Source organism: Brachionichthys hirsutus, chromosome 2, assembly GCF_040956055.1.
Source record: "Brachionichthys hirsutus isolate HB-005 chromosome 2, CSIRO-AGI_Bhir_v1, whole genome shotgun sequence".
Classification (NCBI taxonomy): domain Eukaryota; kingdom Metazoa; phylum Chordata; class Actinopteri; order Lophiiformes; family Brachionichthyidae; genus Brachionichthys; species Brachionichthys hirsutus.
The window spans coordinates 15,299,373-15,317,680 of record NC_090898.1 but is presented as its reverse complement, the minus strand read 5'-3'; the positions used below and the strand labels follow the sequence as shown (position 1 = coordinate 15,317,680).

The 18,308-nt window shown below is 51.7% G+C and overlaps 2 protein-coding genes across 2 annotated transcripts in view; one reads left to right on the top strand and one right to left on the bottom strand.

Annotated features, from left to right (window-relative positions):
• The window catches only part of itga5 (integrin, alpha 5 (fibronectin receptor, alpha polypeptide)), a 20,670-nt gene extending 17,023 nt beyond the window's left edge, over positions 1-3,647 (top strand). Inside the window, exons 20-28 of the mRNA XM_068742822.1 lie at positions 47-150; positions 225-305; positions 396-501; positions 811-969; positions 1,375-1,482; positions 2,771-2,884; positions 3,153-3,254; positions 3,340-3,462; positions 3,564-3,647. Coding sequence (XP_068598923.1) covers positions 47-150; positions 225-305; positions 396-501; positions 811-969; positions 1,375-1,482; positions 2,771-2,884; positions 3,153-3,254; positions 3,340-3,462; positions 3,564-3,647 — 981 coding nt within the window. The remainder of the gene's footprint in view (positions 1-46; positions 151-224; positions 306-395; positions 502-810; positions 970-1,374; positions 1,483-2,770; positions 2,885-3,152; positions 3,255-3,339; positions 3,463-3,563) is intronic.
• A 1,823-nt stretch (positions 3,648-5,470) lies between these two features.
• Positions 5,471-18,061, bottom strand: rapgef3 (Rap guanine nucleotide exchange factor (GEF) 3). The gene is made up of 27 exons (XM_068744178.1): positions 17,978-18,061; positions 14,341-14,385; positions 12,166-12,272; positions 11,976-12,097; positions 11,474-11,651; positions 11,297-11,381; positions 11,152-11,212; positions 10,984-11,060; positions 10,744-10,890; positions 10,533-10,636; positions 9,778-9,866; positions 9,602-9,680; positions 9,375-9,525; positions 9,204-9,286; positions 9,101-9,131; positions 8,934-9,009; positions 8,704-8,841; positions 8,502-8,599; positions 7,941-8,066; positions 7,676-7,857; positions 6,750-6,840; positions 6,617-6,667; positions 6,462-6,549; positions 6,307-6,371; positions 6,160-6,214; positions 6,018-6,089; positions 5,471-5,940 (listed from the first exon to the last, which is right to left on the bottom strand). Exons 1-27 carry the CDS (start codon positions 18,059-18,061, stop codon positions 5,822-5,824), a joined length of 2,604 nt encoding a protein of 867 aa, XP_068600279.1. The 3' UTR covers positions 5,471-5,821.
• Between the last annotated feature and the right edge of the window lie 247 nt (positions 18,062-18,308).

Below are 18,308 nucleotides of genomic sequence, written 5' to 3'. Positions count from 1 at the left end.
AGGAAATGTTGTGGCAGGAAATACGGACTCCATTTGTGCCCCCCCCCCCCTCAATCCTTCCTCTCTGCAGCTTTGGGCGGGTCTGCGCTTCACGGTGCCGCGGCTGAAGGACACGCACAAAACTGTCCAGTTTGAGCTGCAGATTCGCAGGTACGGACGCGAGTAGATGCCGATCTCTGCAGCGCCGGAAGGACATCAGCTAACCGGACTCGTTCTCTCCGCAGCAAAAATGAGAATAACTCCCACAGTGAGGTCGCCCCGTACAAGCTGGAGGTCGTTGTCCAGGCTGAGGTCATCCTACAGGGGTGAGCGGAGTGTTGCTGTTCCCGAGTTGTCCAGAACTCCCTGGTGCCTCTCGATGCACATTTGGTGACGCTTCCACATTTCTTTCCAAGCGTGTCTCGACCAGATAAGGTCTCCTTCCCGCCGGCCAACTGGAAAGCGACAAAAAGGTACGACGTGGAGCAGGATGTCGGGCCGCCGGTGGAGCACATCTATGAGGTAATCGGCTGTGGAGACTCCCAGAGGCGCGGCAGGCTGGGATGGAAAGCGGTTCCCGCTGTGCGTAAAGCGTGCAGGTTTCCCAGTGGAATGAAAACCCACTCCAGATTACACACTGGGATTCATTCTCAGGCTGTGCCAGTCCGCTTTCATGATTTAACGGTGCTCTGATCAAGGTAGATTTTTCATAGATTAAGTTAAAAAAAAAAGTTTCAACTTCTTAGCTTCAACTCTGATGTCAGGCTGAGCTGCTCTTGATTTTTTTCTCGCGCCTCGCATGCTTGACTTCATCTCATTTCCTTCGTCCAGCTGGTGAACAACGGACCCAGTCGGATCAGCCACACCCCCCTCGAGCTGCACTGCCCCCTCTCGGTCCAGGATCATACCCTCCTTTACCCCTTGGACTTCTCCACGGAGGGCCCCATCAATTGCACCTCGGACAAAAACATGAACCGCCTCCACCTGAAGGTAAAGCGTCCTGCGTGCAGGTGCAACGTTTTCCAGGGTGGCGAGGATTGGCGAGACGCTGTAGTATGCATGCCAGGCCAGTAGAGGGCAGTAGGGGGCAGTGATTCGCCACTTCACTCAGTAACCCCCCCCTTACCTTTGACATCCCGCCTCGCACCTCGTCCGTCGCCAGGGCTGCCATCCGTCTTCGCTGTGATCTGATGCCCGCCATGATGGATTTGTCGTATTTCCACGGGAACCCGCGTGGAGCGGCGCTCCCAGGCTCCTGATTAATGGCAAACAGCCTCAGGGTCATGCTGACATTAGGCGCTCTATTGACAGAAACGGCAGCGCGCTCCTTTTCCTGGAGGTCGGTGTCTGCGCCGGCCTGACGGGCCGTGTTCTGTGCTCTCTTTTTCCTTTTAGCTCCAGCACGCTTCCACGGAGCCGCCCATCCTGGCGCTGAAAGCGAGCGAGCACCTCGTCGACCGGAGGGACGTCCACAAGCATCAGCTGGCCCATTTGACTAACCTGGTAAGACACCTGAAGGGGAAACGGTCCGGTTCTGTTCGGACCTTCATCCGGCCGGACGGTGAAGGCAAATGTAATAAACAGACGAGGTAGTTGAAAAATAAAAAATATTCCGGAGCATTTCCTCACATTGAGCTCTGGATCTATTTTGGAGACACTTGTCCAGATCTTGCATGAGACCCCTGGGATTGGGTAATTAAATGATGATGTCATTGAACGGGAGGGGTCAGAGGTCATGGGCTTGTCCCCTCGATTACCGTTAAAGAGCGCAGTGGCGGTGGAGGCGCGGCGAGGCGCTGCGTACTTCACAGACGCCTCTGTAATTTTGGGCTCCGAGTGTCGTGAGGCCCCCCCCCCGGGCCCCCGGGCCTCTGCACACTGGGGCCATTGATTCTCCCAGCTGCAGGTAGCGTCTGCTGCTGCCTCCGTCTGGGGGGGGGCACCTGCCCGAACCAAAGAGGCCTTTGTCCTTTGGCCTGTCGCTCCTGACTGCGCTCGTTTGTCGAGCTTGCCCGGTGACCCGTCAGAATAAAGGACCTCATTCTGCCTGGTTGTTTTTAGTTATTTATTTATTTTGCTGTGTCTGGACTTTTGGTCTTTTTTTTGTACTCAGCAGGACCGAAGTTTCTGCTGGAAGCGTCGGCGCTTTGATGAAGCGATCAGTCGTGGTCGTGGGAATTAAAAAAAAGGCCGAGAAGCCAAAGGGCCACGTTTAACTCCAGTCGGAACAAAAAGACATTTCACCGCTGTTACACGCGGGACTCGGGTCTGAGGCGTCCATGTTGATGTCATTTCCATTTCCTCCAACCTTTTGGAGGAAGGAGTGGGGGGGGGGATTGTGGAGGTCTACCTCCAGGAAGTTGTCTGATGCGCCGTTTAAAATGCTCTCGTTAAATCTGTCTGCAACCGAGCCTGGAGCAGCTAGGCGGCGCCCTCGCCGTCTTTGATTGGCCACGCCGAAGCGCTTCCGTCTGGTCGGCGGTCTCGGCAGCACATCGTGTGCGTTATGGGCGTCTCATTAAGGGTTGAAGCATCTTGAGAGAAAGGGGGCGGCTTTAGCGGTTGGCGCGTAATGTGGAGAGTTTTACAGTCGCGTGGCGTTCCTTTAAACCTGATTTGAAGCAGGCGAGGAACGATGTCAACAACGTGGGCGTCTCTCTTAGCTTTATTTGACCCGCAGCATCAAACATCAGGAATTTGTCCCTCCCATTTGTGCTCCTATCTGTCCCATCCCTGTGATTGGGTGCGAGACTGAGCCAGATGATCTGAATTCTTCCTTGTGTTCCTGCAGTCTTGCTCTAATTCAAAATGCTGGGTGCTCCATTGCAACGTGGGCCTGCTGGAGAAGGGGACGACCGCCATCGTCAAAGTGCGCTCTCGCGTCTGGGCCGAGACCTTCATCGAGGTGTGTTGAGGACGAACAATCACATGTTGGCGCCTCCAACGTGCAGCCGGATGCGGTCGCCGGTCTCGCATGTCGACTCGGCGGCGGCTCTGGATTTGGATCAGCTGTCAAGTCGGAACCGCTGCAGATGCCGTGGGACCACCGCAGCTTGCATTCTTTATCCCCCCTCCAGAGAATGCTGGAGGGGTTTTCTGGAGGAGAACCATACAGTCTTTGTCATCATCTAGTGGTCAACTTGTGAATTGCATGCATTTTGTTTTCCCCCCAGAGATCTTACAAGCCGTATGTCCTGGAATGCGTGGCCAGTTACAATGTGAAGAAGATGCCTTACGCCATCCCGCCCAAGCTTTATCCCAGCGGACACAAAAAGGTGTTTCCCATTCGTCGGTCTCCTTGTTCGGGATGTCTTCTCAGAATGTCGTCGGATTGTTCTGACCGACCGCTCTCGTCCTCAGGTGGTCACGCCGGTGGTGTGGAACAAGCCGGACGTTGACAACTCCGTCCCTCTGTGGATCATCATCTTGGCCATATTGGTTGGTTTGCTGCTTCTGGCTCTCCTCATCTACATCCTGTACAAGGTCAGTGGATGAAGACGTCCTACGAGAGTCCTGAACTTAAAGACGACCGAGTATACACAGTTGCATTGATCAGGTCGCTTTCTTAAATCTCCTTTCTGTAGTTTGGCTTCTTCAAGCGGTCCCTACCTTACGGCACCGCCATGGAGAAGGCGCAACTCAAACCCCAGGCTGCCTCCGAGGCCTAGAGGATGCCCGGCGCCACCAGGATCGTGGTAGCTGACCGTAGGAAGATCAGTTTAACCCAAAGAGAGACCACTGGAACTCCAATGTGCTGCACTAGACAAAGACGGATCCAAAGACATCCACGCCAAATGAATGTTTTTTTGGGGGGGGGGGGGGGGGGTTCTTTTTTAATTTATGTCTGGATTGTCGGTTGGAATTATCAACAAATAGAACTTTTTGGCGGCGTCTCAATCCCAATGAGGAGGAATCTCCCATTTAACTATCTTGGTGCTACTCATTTCCGACGAGTTTATTAGCGGGAGCGGTGAATTCATCTCGATTCCCCTGAACGCATCGTTTTATTTAAAGAAGATTGGTTTCAGGTGAAAACGGATGCCCATAATCTATTGAATTGACCCCCCCTCCCCCACTACATCGTATGCAATATAAGCCCCATTATGTCTGAGCTGCTCCCCTGATTCACAATGCATGCTGGGAAAGGTCAACCCAGCACTGTGCAGGAAAAGCAGGCGGATAGAAAAGGAATGGATGGACACTTCTCCTCCGTTTCTCATGACATGATCTCTCCGGCTCAGGATGCCGGACAGGGTTGAGTTGTTTTTTTTGCACTCAGAGGAAATCTACTGATCTAATCCCGGAGCCGACCGTCCTCTGAGTTCTGCTTTTGACTCCTACTGATGCTTCAATCCCGTTCCAACGTCCGTGTCGCCGTTGTTGCCTAGCCGACTGGGTTCGGACTGGAGCAGCTCGCCAAGGAGACCGCATCCCAACGAAAACCAAAGGCGGTGTGCCCTTGGATGGGCTTCGTCGCTCTTCCGGTGAGAATGATCCGTCTGGAGCTCGATACGTGCGTCGCTGAAATCCTGATTGTTGAGTTTGGAAAGGGAAGCGGCTGAAATTGTCCCGCCACCGCAAGACTCCCGGGACGGAACTTTAAAATCGTTTGATTTGCCACCAACAAAGACTTTGAGGTGCCTTTGAATGTAAATACTTCATGTCTGTGGTCGAGTCAGGACGGCGTGTGAATGCGTACGTGTATTTATGAATGTTTGTTCAGCGTGTGAATTGGTTATTGCCTTTCCCAGTGCTTGCCCCCCCCCCCCCCCCCCCCCCCCCCCAAGGCACTGGGAACTAAATGTAGTTTGAAAGTGCAATATTTGTATCCACTCTGTTGCGTTTTTTTTTTTTGTTTGATTTGCGTCGGACTGCAGACTCGACCCGTCGTTGGGTCGTGGATTTTCATTCACACGCTCGCCACTTCATCGCCGGATCGTTTTCGAACCCACAGAAAAGACGATGTTGGAATCTACGGTCGTCGACCTTCGGGCGCGTTGACGTGGTTTTAAGATCTGTGCTCTGCTGTCCACACAAGCAGAATATATGAACCCCCGTATATTCCGTTTGTCTGCCTCATCACAATCAAGATCTCCCCATTCGGTGTTTGATTTACAGCGTCTAATATCACAGGACGATCCCTCCCGAACGCGTCGGCACATTATTTATAACGACGGGGGGAGCGCTTTTATGACTTCCTCCATCCTCGCGTCGAGAGAACGCGCCGGGCTCTTTGTTTTTCCTGACATGTCTTTGCCCGTTTCGACTCTCCGGGACTTCCTGAAAGAAGTTATGACGAGGAGAGCGTTTGTGTTGTGAATTTTTCTCACCCCATATTGGGGAGAAGATTTTGTCTGTCTGTGTGTGTGTGTGTGTGTGCGTGCGCTTGGGGGGGGGGGGTGTTGATTTTTACCTTTACCTGTTTGTATTTTAAGAATAAAACGCTTCCCTTTTTTACAAATCCGTTCTGCTTTCATTGAGAACACAAAACTGAGAAAAATAATTTATTTAGAAAACGACGTATGAAATTCTATCGCGAGTGCACAAATACTGACCTAAAGTGATAACCACGACAAATATCTGTCGTTCGTGTTCCTACGGCGCTTCTGCTTCTCGGGCAAGATGCAGGACGTTTATAATTTAACTGGACACGTGACGTTGCGACTGTTTGATTCAAAGAATCCTACAAATCCCAGTTAATCCAGAAACATCCAAGGTTCTGGAAGAGCAGGGAATATCAACACGTTCAGAGGCCCGTCTCGCTCGGACGAGCGTGGACGAGCGTGGACGAGCTCGGACGAGCTCTTCATCCCGGGTGGAAAGTCTTCGCAGGACGTTGTTCCTAGTTTTCGATCGTCCTCGATAGCTGCGTGAGTCTTCGCTGGTTGTCGATCACCTTCAGGTTCTGGATGTAGTGTCGGATGTTGCAGGGGCTCCTCAGAGGGAGGGAGAGCTCCGAATCTGGGTGGGGGGGGGGAGAATGAATCCTGAGTGACGCCGCGTGTTGGAAAGTTACACCTGGACGCAGTGGATCTTACAGGTAGACAAGCGGGTTGCAGGCGCGTCCAGAAACATCCGGTCAGCCAGACCCCTTTGAGGAGACGATGGCACTGCAGAAGGAAACGGTCCGTTAAATTCTAAACGCCGAATCCGCCCTGACGACCGGACCGCTCCACGTACCGTACGGCTGGCTTCGGCAGCCTCGCACGATCTTCACCGTCTTGGCGATCATGCGCTGCAAAAAAGGGAAGTAAAAAAGTATTTTAAGACATTCTGTGGCGAACAATTAAAACTATAATAAAACTCATTTAATTATATTTTTCTTACCAGTTTCTCAAAATTGACCAATTTGTCGATGTACTTTGGATTTCCCTCATTGATGAACGTCATGTCTGGAGTGATAGACGATCACTTTTAGGGCTTTTAGAGCAATTGGAATTAAGTTTCCATGACAACCGCGATGCGACTCCATTTATCTGTACCTTTGAGCAGCAGAGGCATGAAGGGGATGTAGGGCGGGCCCAGTTTGGCCACAGCCAGTCTGTAGGCTCTGTGGTTCCGTGACGGATCCTGACAAGGAAATCGATTATCAGAAGACGTTCTATAGAAGGATGCCAACGACGGACCTTTAACTCACCAACAGCCTCTCGTAAGCGCAGTATATCCTTTTGATCTTGCTGGGAATTCTCTGTAAAGGACAACAAAGCCAACGCTTAGCATCGAGTGAACGGTTTTGCTGCTTTTTTATTTTGCCGTTTCGGTCTTCTTACCTCCCAGGTCTTGTGAAGCCGGCGCACTGCGCTGCTGCTCAGACCGAACATCACAGAGAAGAACGAGTTGAGATTCTTCTGCTCCTTCAATCTGTGATAAATGCGGCAACAAACGGGTTTCAGACCAACGGACTCCTGCGCTGAACGTCGTTTAATGATGCGGATGTGCAGGCAGCTGGAGGAATGTTGAGAATGTCACAAAACTAGAAAAACCTCCGCCAAGCAGCTCGTTCCCCTCCTAACTGGATCTACACCGTCCACATGGTGATCTGGATCAGCACCAGAAGGTTCTAGATTGTTCTTGGTATCTTTATACACCAGCCATGAAAAGTAAAACTGAATCAGAGTTGATATTTTTAACTGATTCTTGAATCCATAAATGGTTTTAATGTTAAAATGTAATGTTTTTTCCTGACCTCATCTGGATCAGATCCAGAAGACATTTTATATTATAGTTCATATCGGACCCCTTTATGACTGTGATTTTTGGTGAGTGAATCAATGCATATTTTACAAGATATATATATATATATTTTAACCATTATAACTAAATGGCAAAATCCAGATGTTTTTGTATCCAGACGAGTATCCAGATTGTTCTCAAAATGTAATTGGATCCAAATTAGACCCATCTTTAGATTTCTTTTCATCAGATCCATCCTACAGTTTTTCCAGTTTTTCCTGCTAAAAAGCAAGAAAACGCTGTCAAAATCGCAACACTTGGTGGAGGAAAAAATAAAAATTAAAAATCTTGGTGACGTAACAAAGCAGATTTTGCAAATTTTGTCTCGCAGGAAGCACATATGTCTGAATAAATGTCACAAAATCTTCCAAATCCTTGTTGCATCAAGCATCTTCCTCGGAGCCGCAGAAGTCCGGAGGATTTCCGCCCCGCCATCGAAGGCATGACCCCGAGCATCTCTCACACTGCTGCGATCTTGATGAACTTCTTGAGCAGCCCGGCCCGCTTCACCGGGTCTCCGCAGAGGCACAGCTCGGTCGCCACCCAGTGCTGGACCTCGTTGAAGCGCCGCAGGAAGCGCTCCAGGTTGGCCGTGACGGCGCCCGCGAATCTCTGACGGCCGAACACTTGGTAGATGAGCTCCACCTGCAGAGACGGAGGCACCACGGCAGCATCCTGATCACATGACCAGATCCCAGCCCAGACGTGCGCGTGGACTCGACCTGCACCTCGTGCGTGGCGGAGAACAGCTCCCAGTCGTAATTGGTGAGTTCGCTGGCGATGTCCTTGGAGCACATCTGCTCCAGGATGTCTGTCGTTCCTCGCTCCGGACCCTGCTGCTCTTTCAGGGGGGTCTGTGGAAAGGGGGGGGGGATTAAAAGCAGCTGGAGCCTTGGGTGGTTTAGGCCGGCGTGACGTGAAAGGGCCCCCCGCCTTGGGTGGTTTAGACCAGCGTGACGTGGGAGGGACGGTTTAGACCGGTGTGACGTGGGAGGGCCCCCGCCTTGGGTGGTTTAGACCGGCGTGACGTGGGAGGGGCCCCGCCTTGGATGGTTTAGACCGGCGTGACGTGGGAGGGGCCCCGCCTTGGATGGTTTAGACCGGTGTGACGTGGGAGGGATGGTTTAGACCGGCGTGACGTGGGAGGGGCCCCGCCTTGGATGGTTTAGACCGGCGTGACGTGGGCGGGAGCCCCGCCTTGGGTGGTTTAGACCGGCGTGACGTGGGAGGGAGCCCCGCCTTGGGTGGTTTAGACCGGCGTGACGTGGGAGGCGGCCCCCGCTGCTCACCAGATCGTCCACCTCGTTGCTTCTGCAGACGAACAGTCTCTCGTTGAGCTCCAGCGACGTGTAGACGGCGGCGGCGTCCCGCTTCAAGCAAACTCTTTCTGCGTCCATTGAAAATATTGAATGATAATTTTTGATTGGGCTCACTGGCAATCTAAATGAAAAACAACTACGATGAGGAGCCTCATCAATATCCAACTCTCACCTCCCGTGGAGTTCATTTTGACCAGGACGTGATCGTCGCCGGTTCTCCCGGTCGCTGACATCATATCCTGCACGGAGGCGTTCACCGGCAGCATCAGGATGAGCGGTTTGCCGTCCACGCCGTAGATCTCATGCCGCGCTGCACCGACACGGGACAGACGCGGAGGGGGGGGGGGGTGTGAGAGAGTCTCTCTTGCAGAACAATGAGACGCCGAGGACCGAAGCTGTCACCTTTATCCCGCGCTTTGATTGGCTGTAACCTCCCCGCCGGCTCCTCGCTGTTCCAGAACCAATCAAACTGCTGGTTCTGTGGAGAGCAAAAGAGTGACTCAGCAAAAATCAGTGAGGGGACGACACAGCATGAGGTGGAACAAACAAACAAACAAACAGATTCTCACCCTGCTCATAGAATTATATCCATTTTCTGATCTGTAAAGATGTTTAAAGAGGAAAATTATCGAAATGGAAGGCTTGAGCAGAAATAGATGAGATAATATTTACACTTTGGTCCTCCTCCTGTCCCGGAGCTGTTCCTTCGGCATGGAGGAGAGACGCTGATCTCCCTCCACCTCCTTCTTCAGCCTCTGTCTCGACAGCAAGGATGTTGGGAAGCCAGGATGCCACAGAAATATGCCAATTACACAGTCAATAGAGCATATCGATCGGTTTCACCTCCAGGAAGTCCGAGGCGACGGGGTCCTCTTTGAGCAGGAGGCCGTACAGCGCCACCCACTGGCCAATCAGCTTCAGCACCTTCTGCTTGGCGGCGAGGACGAAGGCGGCCTTCTCCTGATCCGAGCCCTCTGAGAGCTCTGCCTTGTAGGTGCAGTGATGTTAAAGCATGCAACATGTTCATCATCATCACCATCATCATCATCATCATCATCATCACAGGATATTGGTGCTGCAGCGCGGGACACAGCTGGCTGCAGGGCATGAAGACTTTGTGAGTCAGGAGGAAGTCGCTCACGCAAGGATCTGCGGGGACACAAAACGTCACAGCAAACGCACGTTTAAGAGAACCGCCGCACCGCCGCCGTCACACCAGGACGAGGATGGGCGCATGGTGTCCCACCTGGGGGGTCGCTCGCATTGGAATCCAGCTTCACGGTTTCAAGCAGGTGCTCCAGGAGCTTCTCGGGCGTTCCCGACATCACTTTGTACCTGCAGGGGAGGAAATTCAACTTGATCCAAAACACGACTGTAAATGCTTTCATTGTGTTCAGTCAGTTGTCGCGTCTAAACCGGAAAAAACAAGCTGATTTCTTCCTGGTAATTATTTTTGACGCACGTTCTATGCCATTTGCGTAAAGCTTTAATTTATTTTGTGTGTAATATATAATAGGAAATGATGTAACAGCGAAACCGCTGGTTTTGCTGACCCATCATTAGTTTGTGTTGGAAGAAAGAACCGGAGGTAAATGTCTGACGTCATCGCAGCGCCTCCTCCCGCTGTGTACGTACGCTTCCAGCAATTATTCTGTACCACAATTCCATGTCTAATGGAGTCGGGTCCAGGTGTGACGCCTGATTGCTCTCAGTGTAGACAGAACCGGATGCAGGTGAAAGGGGGTCGATGGCACGTCGTTAATTGACTTTTCTGTTTGTTAAAACATTTAAAAGGTGATAAGAAGTCGTTCAGAGGCGGGGGGGTGGAAGTTCAGTTTTGTGTACCAACCCACGCACTTTCCCGTCTCACAATGACCGGGGCCAGCGTGCGTGTCACTCGCGTTGTGATACGGTATCTCCCCCACACCCTGCTAAAGTGTCTTAATGATTATAATCACGCGTGTGGAATGATTGCCGTGTCCGTCTGTCACATTCTCTCACTTATTGCTTCCCGCTCCGCCCTGCTCGGCCCAGTCGGAGCTCTTTTCCAACACCAGGACGGTTTTCCCGTGCTCTTCCAGTCGCACTGTGTTCGCTTCCACGTCCTTAAATGCAAATATATAAAAAAAACAACAATAAGAACGCGAGTTTGCGTTCACGTGTGACCCTGAACGCATCACGTCTCTGCACACGCGGAGGATTCGTCCCGCACCTTGAGGATGCGTATGAAGTCCTGCTTGTCCACACGGAGGAAGTGACAGTTGTCTTCGTTCAGTATGATGGTGGCGGAGCGCGGCGCATCGTTCAGCAGCGCCAGCTGCCCGAAGTCCTCGCCCTCGTGCAGCGAGGTCACCAGGCCCTGCACGCACACGGGACGTTCGCCGCGGCGTCACACAGGCGTCCGATCCCGTGCCGACAAAGTGCACGTCTGGGATCTATTCCCGGCGTTTACCTTCCCGTGTGTTATCACGTTTACGGAGCCTTTCCAGATGATGTACCAAGAAGCGCCTTTGTCCCCCTGACTGAACACTGCGTCACACGCGAAGAGTCAAACGGCGAGGAAATACACAACACGACGCCCCAACGGTAGCGGCGTGGAAGTCAAAGCGGTCACACTCACACACTGCTCCGGCTTTGGGATGCGATTCAAAGACCAGCACCGCCGCCAGCTCCTTACGCACCTACGGGAACATCGAGGCAAGACATGAGACCCGGCGCAACCAACAGGACGCCGGTGGGATCAGGAGGCGGTGGCGGTGACTGACGGAGGTGGAGAGGTGGGCGACGGCCTTGACGTGGAGCAGCTCCTCGTAGATCACCTCCAGGTCTTCGGCAGTCCTCTGACTGGGGCTGAAAACAGAGAGGTTTAAAAAAAACGCCGCGCTCGCGGCTAGGAAGAACGCTCCGGCGGGATTCACGCCTCGCCGGCACACCCCGCTCACCATTTGCGTAGGATCATGGTGAGCAGAGCGTCGGGGCCGAGCTGAGAAAGCAGCGACAGGCTCTCCTGCAGCTCGTCCTCCGAGTCCTTGTCGTTGGGAGCGTGGTTCTGGAGGCCGTCGCAGTCCTGGACCCGGTAGAACTGCGTGTCTTTGTCGTGGAAGTTCAGCTCCTGTTTCACTTCATGCAGGCGGAACGGAGGAGCGGAGTCACTTTACGAATCTGTGCAAATCTATTCTGAGGTGCCTCCTTGATGTGATGGAGGAGTGTTTATGGACTGATTGGAGTGGGAGCACAGCCCCCCCCCCCCCCACCAGAGACATAAGGGGTTATTGAACACTTCACTGGGGACAAGTTGTACAACATCAAAGGATTCCAGGCTCATCAAGGACTTCTGGGAAACTCTCAAGAGCAGCTTGAGATGTTCTCATGTGTGTGCGACACATTTTACAGTGATGACTCCTAACTTCGGCGTGACCCCCGTCCGAGGGCTTCGCGTCTTACCGTGAACGAGGACTCCTTCGTCCACAAGGACCTGCCACATCCCCACCGCCTGGCTCCTCGACTGCAGACATTCGTTCAGCGCCATCAGCCAATCAACCAGCTCCTTACCGGGACAGCATTGCCTGGGAACGACGAGGAGTCATTTGGATCTGCACACTTCCGAGATGGGTGGAAGGATCCCCCCCCACACCTGTAAGTTTTGAGGTGGTGCTTCCTGTCTCGGATGAGGCCGGGCTTCCTGTCCATCATGGCGCCGCACAGCGACCTCGCCGCCTTTACGACTCGATCTGAAAGGAACTGAACGGAGATGAAAGAGCTGTTCACCTATTTGTGTCTCCCTTTTCCAGACACTACGCGAGTCGTGACCGATTTTATGATGTCATAAAAGCAGGCGGAGGGAGAAGGCTGTGACCGTAAAACGGGAGGAGGAGGAGGCAAGTTTATTTAGCTGCAGCGTGGAGGGTTTCTGCGACGGCACGCATGTTTACGCCGCAAGAGGAGATTCCTGTGGGTGTTGGAGTGTAACGCTCTGTGTGTGTGTGTGTGGAGGGGGGGGGGGGGGGCAGGGAGGTGAGAATGGCTAAAAGATAGCCCCCGCCTCCACGACTCTGTCTCCGGCCGGCACATCGTGAGAACAAACTTTCATTCACTGACCACCCTCATGTTGCTCTCACTTCACTCCACCCTAACACACACACAAACACACACACACCTACACACAAACACACACACACCTACACACAACATACACACACACACACACTTAGACAGTCCTCTATTTCCAAAGGTAAGTGGGTCAAACCGCCACAAAAATATCAGCATTATTTAATATTTAAAGTCGCCGTTCACCCTTTGCGCCGCCCTTTGCTCCGCCCTTTGCTCCGCCCTTTCACGCCACCCCTCCACCACCTTCTTTCAGTCTCGTGATTCCACGAGTGACTCGGACGCTTCGCCTTGTTTGTCCTTTGGCTTATCCTCCATGTGATCCCGTTTACCCAAGGCGGTTGCTTTGAAATTCTCACAGTTCTGTCAAATGACTTTTTATTAGATCATTTTTCTGGCGACGAGAGGAAGCCGGCGTCGGCGGCAGCCGTCGGTCCGGTCCGGTCCGGTCCTGCCGGCCTTTGACCGACAACACATTTGTTAGATCCCAGTTCTCACGGGTCTGGTAACTCTAACGGACCACTTTCATATCGACCTGTTCCCAGACATCAGCAGAGTAAATGTGGCCCGTCTGGATTTATGTTACCTCAAGGTCACCAGCGTTCCCAGGGGCCGACTTTCCCTCGGGATTCCCTGTGGTTACATTCTCAGGCTTTCTTGATGAGGCAATTTCCCATGAGCTAACTCAGTCTTTTCAAAAGCAATATCAAACGCCATACATCCCCGAGTGGGCCTCGATCCGACGGGACCGTGCTCGACGCCGACTCTCTGTGGCGGACTGCGTGTCCTTTATTGTCTGCCTTTAGGCCTTTCTGGTCCTGTTGTCTCGGAGGCTAAATTCCACAGGTGACTGTTTCAACGGAGTTGAGTTACAGAGGAAACACCTTGGCTGGCTATGACACACACGCAGCCGGTGTTAGACGGATACCAGAGGCGAGACGGATGCTGCTGGGGCTCTGTGGACTGCAGATACCAGAATTCCCAAGAACACGCCTCTGACAGCAACGTTTTCATCCTGCAGGACAAAATGGACGCGAGGCGGAAGCTTTCGGGTCGGTCGTCCGGTTACTTGCATCGTCCAACCTGTGATACGCAAGTAGAAAATGAACAACCCAATTCCACACAGAAAAATTCCCAGGTCCTCAGGTGGATTTGGGCCAACCCTCGCTAAGCAACCAAACAAAACAAGACAGCCTCCTGCCGACAGGAACCCTTCTCTGTCTGACGCAAAACGGAAAAGCACAGATTGTTCAGGTGCTGAAGGCTCTGCCTCATCTTCTACTTCTTCATCTGTCTTAGGAGTCGTTTCCCATCTCACTGTCGCTTATCAGCGTTTTTAAAAAGGAGCACTTCTTGACTTGCTGTCGGCCCGGATGAAGGAAGGAGCTCAGGAAGGATGGCGGAGGTCGACTACCCGTGGACTCTGGAGTGCCCTTTAGACTCCTTGACCGCCTGCCCGGGTGGGAATGTCTTTTTTAAGACTCGCCTGAGCAGCAATGCAGGACATTATAACAACAAAAGGACGAGTTCAGGGCGACTCTGAATGCTAGCGGAGGTCAGAGGGCTTAAGGCCGCCAGGGGAGAGACTGTTCCTCCAGTTCGCTATCAGGCCCAGCTTTTATCAGCGGTTCCGAAACACTTGTGGGAACAGTGGGTTCCTTCCCACTGTGGGAAGGTGGTGAACTCCAGCATAGCTCATTACCTGTTTCATGGTGTCCTTTGAGTCCAAGGCTTCCGACAGCGGAGTCTAAGAGAGACAAGAAAAGGTTCGTTAGCCGTCTCTTCCCAAGCGAAGCGCCTGAGATACAGCAGACGGCCTGCTTTAGAATGGCAGGAACTCGCTCGACTGGCCACTGGTGATAATGTTCCCCTGGCAGGCGCAGAGAAACACACGCACACAGTCGAGTCGGTCTCCCCGGATGGAAAGGATAATATTTGTCTCTTCGTTGGGACGTGGGTCAACACAAGCACGCTATCTCGCCGGCGCCGTGGCACCATTGTCTCCGATGCGATGTGGGTGGGTGCGCTGCAAAAGTGAAAAGCCTGCTTTAAACTACAGGCCATCTGAAAAGGCTTTTGATAAAACCGTAACCATTGAAAGGGAGACGATGAGACGTTTAGTCGTACGTCCTGTTACTCTCCAAAGCTAACGCTGCATTCCCATGCCTGCAGTCCGGCTTGCGTTTCTACTTCCTCTTTCTGCCTCGGTTTGGTTGCTTTTATGATCCTCTCCTCGCCGCTGTTGTCTCCCCGCATTCCAAAGGCAATTCGTTTCTGTCCGTTTAATTCTGAGGCTTTTTTTTCCCCAAGGCAGTTATTAAAATCAAACGTTTCTCTCCAGGCTGGGCGGCGGGCCGGTACTTAGGGATATTCCTGGACCTCACAAACTGAAGGATAACGGCCTCAGCCCATTTTGCAACAAAAGGACAATGACTTTGTGGGATGTGGTTTATGCTATATCATGCACTTCTTTTCTTTTGTCCTGCGCTGACGCAAGATCTGGATGTCCTGGAATGAACGTGGCAAATAGAAGGATGCCTGTAACAGTCCGGAAGCCGTGATCGACTCAATGTATCACTGTATTTATATCTGCTCAGCCATTTTCAACAATTTAACAAACAAAGAAGAAGAAGTGATCAGGAATCCATGCAAAACGTGTAAAGACAGAGAACCTCAAGTCGTAAACTAGCCACGGTTTGATTGTTTAGTTGTTGTTCGGTCTGATTTCCATGAATCTTGGGATGACCGGGTTAAAAGTCAGGAATTAATCTCTTCCATTTTGGAGTGCATCCAGGATCCTTACTCACTTCCTTTTATTGTGGGAGATAAGACCCCCCCCCCCCCCCCCTCGATGTTCTGTCTAGTTAGCGTTATATGTCTGACAGAGTTTGATGAAGCTTGGAAAGGTTGGACTAACAGGAAAGACGATCCCATTGTGTTCCTGGTTTATCCGGATGAAGGTTTCCGTGAATCTACACGGAGGCATAGCGGGAAACGCTTTCTAAAGTTCTGGCTTCGAACCTACAGTTTTCATGTCTCCTCGCGTCTTGCCCGGCGCCATCGAGGATAGACTCCGGCCTCTGCGTGACTCTACGCGGAATAAGCGGCGGCAGGAAATGAACGGATGGAACCAATGGACTTTGTCTCAAAACAGGAAGCAGCGCATTTCTTTGACATTTCAGAACCCTGAAGGGAACCGTTTTTAGATGGTGCAAAATGTCTTCTCTCATTTGGCAGAACTTTCCTCTACGCTGATTATCTTTCTCTTGACTGCGACTCGGGTTCTAAAGTAGTTTGAGTGCATTCCGGTCTCTCCGGGGCAGATTCAACAAGGTGCCTTTGTGAATGTGAAGTATATTGTCCTCGCCTGTCTCGCCGCTGGTACGCAGGAGCAAAAAGGACACAGGGACGAAGCCCCGGGGTCCTCTAAAGTCAGGACGGCAAACCGAGCAAAGCATTGACCCTGTTGGATGAACCTGCCTGCATCTACCAGCATACGGAAAGAACCCAGTGCCTGGTCCCAGTTCAGTGGCGCTCAGGGTGGAGGCCACCCTCCGGTGAGCAGAGACACTGGACACCATCAGGGGGGGACGTATAACTCTCTACTTCTCTGCCCCTTTGAATGATATTAAGCCTGAATCACGCTGTTAGAAATTTGTCATTCAAGGCAGACCACAGGTTTTGTGGCACACAAACAACTCCCAAGGAAAATACGATCCTATGTGTCGAGGGTGTCTCCTTGTTTGTCGGCAATCCGAAAGGAAGGCGACGTTAGGAAGCCGCTAGAAGCCTCTTCCGCTTAAAGTCACTCTGTTTCATGAGCTGTAAAACCTGCTGAGCAATAAACCCGAAGCCGTTAGCGAGAGAGCTAGCTCTGGCTCCTATTCTACAGTCAATAGCATCTCCCTTTGAATGAACAGCAGGAGTCTTCCTGCTGTTCCTGCTGAGCCGGCGTCGGAGTTGTTCTCATTTATTCCTGAACACCTTGATTCAAGAGCATTAACAAAATGCATCTGTGAAGCTTTAGCACATTAGACTGTGAAAAAGAAATGATTTTAGGTGACGGGGAGGAAACAAAAGACCTTTTTAAACTACGCTTGTGAATGCAGAAAGTCAACCCTCACTTGACCCTTCAGTGTAACTCTTGCCCTTGCCCTAAAGCCGGGGGCATCTTTGTGGAGGTGTTCTTGTGTAATTTATCACATGTGAGATAACCTGAGTAAACACAGTCCGACTTGGTGCGGCGACACATTCAACTCTGCCTGTGACCCTTTGGAATAAGCGCCGCCCGTGGAGAGACCATAAAGCTCAGGTCATGAGGCGCGTCGGTGCACACAGGTGCGTCTCACAAGTACCAGTCAGACGCACGGTTTAAGATTCCGACCCACTTCTCGCGTAATACCACACTGGAATTCGGGCTGAAAGCGGCTGTGTGCCCAGAATGAGGATTTCCATCCATCTTTAACCTCCTGATGCAGAAAACTCAAGTCAATGTAGAACCATTCTGAGTCTTCCTGTGACCTGGAGGCAAAATTCCTCCTCTTTTGTGTTCGCCTACGAAGCTCCCGCGAAGACTGAGCGAGGTTGGAGCGGTGGCCAACGAGAACAATGAACAATTCACTATTAATAACCTGAGCGTGATTAAAGAAAACAGCTTTGCGCTGCCGCCCTCGGGCTGCGATAAACAATGGAGGAATCTGTTTCAATCCGGAAGAGATCTGGGAATATCTACCTGTTGTGTCACAGTGGACGTGACAGGAAGTGAAGTTATCTAACGCACACAGATGATCACCTGCTCTGAGGCACCCGTGCAACCCCTCCTCCTCCTCCTCCTCCTCCTCTTCTTCTCCTTACAAATCTATCATTAATTCTCTGTGTCATACAGGAAGTAGATTCTGACCAACCGAACTTCTCTGTGCGTCGGCTTCGGAGTATTTACAGGCAACAATCTTGATACATTTTAACATTTGCAAAGAAATCACTCCAAAGAAAAAAAAAAATCAATCCAATCATTATTTACTGGAAAGTTGTGATTATCCGGTAAAAGAATAAACTGCTTTTACTCCACTACTTTTATTATTATCAAGATTATTGATAGCAAATAAATATGAAAATGAATGACACTAGGCTCCAAGCAACATCAAAGGCTCTTAACATTCCATCGGAGTAAATATTTTTATGCAATAATTGAAGGATGCAGGATTCAAACTTTGATTCAATGTGGATTACTTTGACATCTACCGGATTCTTTTCACACCGATGTTAATGATACCGATAAACACTGATCGGCAGAAACGGCATCATCGCTCCGGTGAACCGGCACGGTAAAAGGAGCCTACCCAGCTGATGCCTCGCACGGCCGGCGTGTCTCCCGAGCAGTGGTCCGGGAACACCTGGTAGTAGTGACTCCGAAACAGATGCATCTTATCTCAGATCACAGCAAACGACAAAAACAAAAGTAAAAAAAAAACTTTCTTTCTGTCTCTACCGGACATTATTTACTGCGCGGCATCGTCCCGTTACGCACGCGTTACCGAGCAGCGACGACGTCAGATCGGGATCCTGCATTCTGACCCCCCCGCCCACGTCCCACCCCTGAAAGTCCACGAAGCAGCGCGGGTCTTCCCTGCACACGGACGCAGGCGGGTTCCCTCGGTGTCGACGCGGACG